The 6,000-nt window shown below is 46.8% G+C and overlaps 1 protein-coding gene across 1 annotated transcript in view; it reads right to left on the reverse strand.

Annotated features, from left to right (window-relative positions):
- Positions 1-2,857, reverse strand: part of LOC144178487 (glycine receptor subunit alphaZ1-like) — a 197,109-nt gene extending 194,252 nt beyond the window's left edge. The window contains exon 1 of the mRNA XM_077706386.1: positions 2,574-2,857. Coding sequence (XP_077562512.1) covers positions 2,574-2,692 — 119 coding nt within the window. The 5' untranslated portion in view covers positions 2,693-2,857. The remainder of the gene's footprint in view (positions 1-2,573) is intronic.
- Positions 2,858-6,000: the final 3,143 nt, after the last annotated feature.

The following is a 6,000-nucleotide window of genomic DNA, read 5'->3' on the forward strand; positions in this document are numbered from 1 at the left end:
CGTATTTTTAGGAGCCAAACTGCAGAAGCAATTTTGTTATTTTGTTTTAAAGGCACTGCTTTATACTCAAACTTTCATTGCTGTGGGCCATGTTTTTTCAAGTACGTGGTTGTTTACGCATGTAGGCGTATCGGCCCGAATCACGTTAACAAAACCGTATATGATTAAAACAAACATTGGGGTCTCACCACAAAAAAAAAAAAAAGGAAAAAAATTGAGAATATTTCAGCGTAATGTAAAGCCTCTTGAAAATTTAACGGTAGCGTTAGAGTGAAATCAATTTCCGCAGTTCCATCAAGGGTGCGCCGAAAGCGACGAGGATCGGCAATCTAAAAGGGCTGCTACATGTTGAAGAACTTTGCAGCGGAGGAGGCAAAACCGTTAAAAAAAACTGAATGACCTAGATAAAGCGTAAAAAAGTCAGCTAACGCTGGTTGGGCGCGGTGCGCAGACGCCTCCTCAAATCCCTGTCCTGAAACTACGAGGCTCTTGCTCGCCTTCTCCGGTTTCATTTCGCTGGCAGGATGTAACTTCGGGACGTTCCGGTTTCCCTCGATCTTCTCGTTTCTTTAGCTATATAATTTTTCTTCCTACTCTTCTCGTGTATACGTTCTGCTTCGCCCTCCCTTTTAATAGTTCATTTCATTATTTCAGCTGCCTAACTGTCGTCCTAATTGTTCTGCAATCCGTTGCTACTGCCGTATTTTCCGGCAAATGGCGTCTCTGTCAGTCTTTGTATTCGTCACAGCCAATCATAACAGCACATTGTATGCATTGCAGGTAAGCTCGAGGAGCATACGCTAGGGCTAAGTGTTATAAACGGCGTGTTTCCAGGAATACACACAGGAGCCTCATTATTCGGGACCATTGAACAGAAATCTACCTTAGATCCTCAGTACCTTGTATCCACGGGACGATTACAAGAACGCTCTACAAATAATGAGTTATAGAGGGAAGCAATTGAAACCAATGTATGTTCATTGGTTTGTTATAAGCATTTGGTATGATGGACGGGGTTCCCCTCAAAGTGTTTGAGTCCGCGTGTCAAAAAGGGGCGAAGATTGCCTTGCCGGCACTGTGGAAGCTTGGAATTTCCAGAATCCTAGTAGCCGGCTGCTTGGGATCTATAGAAAAGATCTTGGGCATACCAGATGCACAATCATTGACAAATGAAGCACGATCATTTAAATATGAACCAGAACAGACAAATAGCGTCACTTCATCCCACGCGGGACACATTAACGTGTTTCCGAACAACGCCCACGAAGCTGGCAAGTGTGGCTTTTCAAATATACCAATACTGCGTCATTATTAAACCTCCATGAACAATATTTTTCAATTTCGCGTGTTCTAGTTCATATTTTCGCGTTTACATCTAGCTTGTCCATGACAGTACGATAACCAAGAAAGATATCAAGAGCGCCTATGCGCAATTGTCGCATATTTCAAACGTTGATGACGTCTTACTTGCCGCAAACGAAAAGCTTAGAACGGTACATGTCTCCCATCTGGAATAACGCGAGCTGTTCGAGCTGCCTATTTCACGGACGAGTTGAATCCCGAAATGTTTGGCGCATTTAATCCTTTCACGTGCCTTTGATAAGCACCCAGAGTAATTAGTGCTCGTCTGAAGGTGTGGAGGGCTTACAAGATCGATAACGCTGTCGGTGCGACCTTCGGTCTGCAGCTTGTTTACGCCTCCACGGCATATGGCTAGCTTTTTTATCCAGCGGTGTGTATTTTCCCCAATGGCTGAGTTCTGTCACCGGCACCATTTGCCTCCAAACGGCCAATGACGCTACAAGCCTTGACAACTGCCCCAACCAGATAATGGCATGTATCATCACTGTAACGTCCGAGAGCTGCTGTGCATGAACAAATCACCTAGTTGCTAGCTGCCTGGGCACCTACACCTCCTCACACACACCAGAAAAGTTTTTTTCTATCGCAGAAAAAAGTAAAAGATCAGTGGAATCAACGCTACGCATGATTTAACACACCTATCGTGCCTTAACCTGACCGCGAATAAATTATATCTCGCTTTCCCTACACAACACATGCAAATTGTTTTATGGTCATTACGGCGCACTTAGACCTGCGCGTGTCACTTTTGACTCATCTTTAAGTGCTGTGCATCCCTCGTGCACGCACCAACACTTACTGGAGTAACTTCTACAGTTTAGCTCAAACACCCTTTGAGAAAAATAACCTGGGAATTTGCTTGAAATTTCATCATTTCACTGGAAATAAGTGTTGATTACACAAACAACAACCACCTAAACACACAGGTAAAGACTCCCTACTTTGCAATTTCATATTTGGGAATGAAACGGGGCAAAGGAAATCTCATCATGCAAAAGAAAACAGAAGAACACAGCAGTCGCTAGTTGCCAACTTTGATCTACTCAAAGCAGTACAACCTGTAAAGTGCGAAAGATAGTCCGCTGACCAAACACGAGGATAGGAAGCCGCAGAAGAAATTTCCCACGGCAACCGATTGCTCGGGGTGTCCTCAACGAAAGCTCCTATTGACCTCTGCTCAGCAATGTAGAGGGGATTACCGTCTGACTCACTTGTCAATGTGGTCAACCGCCTGTGCCAGCCAGGCGCCGGTGGTCGCGCATCCGACGGCGAGCAGGAAAGCGCACATCCCTCCGCACGCAGGAGCGGCAGCTTCGGCCGGCGCGAGCATATCAGTGAGCGCAGGCGGCGTGAGCAAGCGCGCGCGCGCGCGTCGACTCGGCCACACCACTCGCTGGAGCCACCGCGCGCAGGCGCCTTGTACAATCCCAGACCCTCCGAGTACGCGCCCGGAATCCCGTGCAGCGCCGCGGGTCCGTGCGCGCGCTCACTCGCCCACCGCTACTTTCGGGAGAGTAAGGATGCTGGGGATGGAAAGGAGGGTGGGGTCGCTGTGGATGGGGGCGAAGGGAGCGGCCGAGATAAGCCGGGGGAGAGCCGGCAGACGGTCGGTTGCAGCGACTCAAGCGCCGCGCTCACGCTACGGCGCACACATGGCGACGGCGAGCGCGCGCCTCCTTCGTCTCCCGTTACGTCCTTTTTTTTTTTTTTTTTTTTGCTCGTAGTTACACGCTCGATTTCGACTCGACAGCTCAATTCCTACTCGCACTTCTTTGTGAGGTATTCTGGTGCGGGGAGGTGGAGAGAGAACGGCGGCGTTACTGGGAAAGGAGTTAAATGATTTGGGTTCGAATCAGAACTGCGTGACTGCACCGCTTGATTAGAAAACATTATGAATACGCTGAAGTGCTATTCAACCGAACTAGATTTGAAGTCCTTTCAAAAAATTGAATAAATTTTTATTCCTCAATTTTAATCGTCTTGCAATGTTGTGTTTGTGAATTTCTCATTTAAAAGCGTTGATTACACACTCAAGCGTTATTTTGCTCCAGGCAAGTTTGTTATTGAAAGAGAATAAAAGAGCGTGAAAAATTTTGAAGAGTTAGGAACAGTGCTGAATATCGTTCGGTCTTTGTCTATTAAGGCCCATGCTATAATTGAAAAGGGTATCACCAACCAAGCGTCTTTCCAACCGTCCGCACGTGCCATCGCCGCATGTCACTCTCACAACTAAGAAATTAGATCAGAGTACCGCGTGGTATTGGAGACAAAACCTTGTTTGCGTAGCGCACCTCACTAAAGCTTCATACGCCCCCGTCAGCAGTTCGGCGAATGAGAAAACGTTTGCCCTAGATGTCTTTTCGTTTTGTAATCACTGGAAAAAAATGCTGCGTCATGTGCGGCTTAGGAAGAATTGGTCAGATGTTAGAATATTATTACAGCATTATTTATACCCGCAAATACGAACGCACCCCTGTAAAGGGGGACTCACGGGTTAACATTTCTATCAGGTGCTAACATGCCACTTCATGACCCATGAGCTTAAAAGTCATGATGCACCTGTACGAAAGGTTTTGCTAATCCATTAAAATGCTCCAAACGGCCTAGTTTTCTGTTTAGGGAATATCACCTTGAGTACTTAAATAAACAAATAAAACTCTCGCTTGCTCGGTAGCTAATGCTATCTAGTGAAAACAAGATAAACTAAAGTGTTTCACTTGTTTACTTTTTATTTCATTAAAGAAATCATATATTTCTAAGAGCAGAAAACTAGGCTGTTAGGAACATTTTCTAGCGTGAGCTACACTGACCGAGGTTGAGCAGTTTCGCGTGGCTCCTGGAGAGCCGTGCTTCGCATGCGCGAGGAGCAGTGACGTCTCACGGCGCACAGCTGGCGCGCAGGAGCCGCCGCCGCCGCGACTGGACTGGACTGGACTGGACTGGATTGGATTGGATTGGATCGGATTGGATCGGATTGGATCGGATTGGATTGGATTGAATTGAATTGAATTGAATTGGATTGGATTGGATTGGATTGGATTGAATTGGAAACCGTTTCAGCAGCAGTAAGCATGACAATCAGCTAATCCTAAACAACCAGGACCCCCCTGATAACCAGCTGAACCTTAGCTCACGCTATGTATATCCTGGCATAGCCGAGCTAAGCCACTGCTAATTTTTTTATGTATCTCTGAAACTTTTTGTTTTGGTACACGATGCTTTTAAACCCGTGGGTTATGAATGACTAAGTCCCATATCGAGATTGATAGGGAACAAGTTAACAATTCCCTGTGTCCCACCATCGACGACGACGAGGGAGTGGTTGACGTGCAGCGTGGGCGAGCTCTGCGGCAGTCGCCATGTAAATAGTGTAAAATATGTCGTCCGCATCTCATGGTTCATGTCCTGCCCCACGTAACAATATGATCAGGTGAGTCCCCCTTACGTCCGCTCCTGAGACACTAGTGAATTGAGTAGGATTCCGTTCTCCCTTTCCATGAGAGGAATCACAAGTTCGCCCCTTCGCCGCTACCACTGGATGACGCATCGCTTTCCTTACTCCGGCGCCAGACTCCTCTACAGAGGCAATATTGGCGTGTCTCTACCGTTCAGTCTACTCATCCATCAGTACGTCTCATGAGCAGCGGTATCAAACTCCCTCCCTTCGTTCTAACGTTAGTGAGGGGGGATATGACTGGCCACTAAGTAACGCCATTGTAATATCTCTCATCTTTTCTCCTCCTCCCCATTGTTAGTGGGGAGCGGGATAGAGAGGAGCTAGACCTCACTAGGTATGTGCGCATGTATTTATGCATGACACGTATGCATAGATGCACGCAAGTATGTTTGCATGTATGCATGTAGCAGTCGTATGCATGCATGCCTCCACGCGTCTCTGCACTTCTATGCATGCACACATGTACGCGTACTGCTACTCAACTGTGTCCATACATGCGGGGATGTGCTTGTATGTGGTTATGCGTGTGCGCGCGTGGCCGCGTCGGTGTGTGCGTACATGTGTGTGTAGGCTATAAGATAGGTCTGCTTGTCTGGCTGCGTCTTTTTGAGACCATCCGTACCAGTTGCAATGGCCTCCGATGACCCGGTCATATCAGAAAGAAAGAGAGAGAGAGAGTGGGAGAAACAGTCGAACGGCACATCTTGCTGCACGCGATGTGGTTGACAATAATGAGGTGGGGCGACAACAGGACATGCGGTTGACTGTAGTAAAAGAAATAACGAAATTCATTCGCCCTTCCACTCTGTGAAGGAGGACGAGCAGCAAACATGTGGTGGGTTTAAACGCCAATCAACGCTGCTATGCATAAAACAAAACACGTTTGTCTGCAATTTTTGATTGAGCATACTTAATAGGTAATTAACTGAATGACATTCGGAAGGACTAGATCTATATTGTAGGGAACAAACATGGTGCTGTCCCTCTTCCTCCCGTAGAAGCCCATGCACTGACAGCGGACGGGAATTCCACAGTATTTACAAGTTCGCTGTGAACTACGTGGTTACGACAAGTGAATGAAACTCAGAGTCGTCTTGGAAATTAATTGTCATAGTTTCAAGAAAACTGCATTTACAGCCGTTTTTTTTTTTTTTGTAACCATATTTCCTCCGCAGATGGCT

This window comes from Haemaphysalis longicornis, unplaced genomic scaffold, assembly GCF_048455015.1.
Source record: "Haemaphysalis longicornis isolate Haplotype H1 unplaced genomic scaffold, Haemaphysalis longicornis Haplotype H1 scaffold_4, whole genome shotgun sequence".
Lineage (NCBI taxonomy): Eukaryota > Metazoa > Arthropoda > Arachnida > Ixodida > Ixodidae > Haemaphysalis > Haemaphysalis longicornis.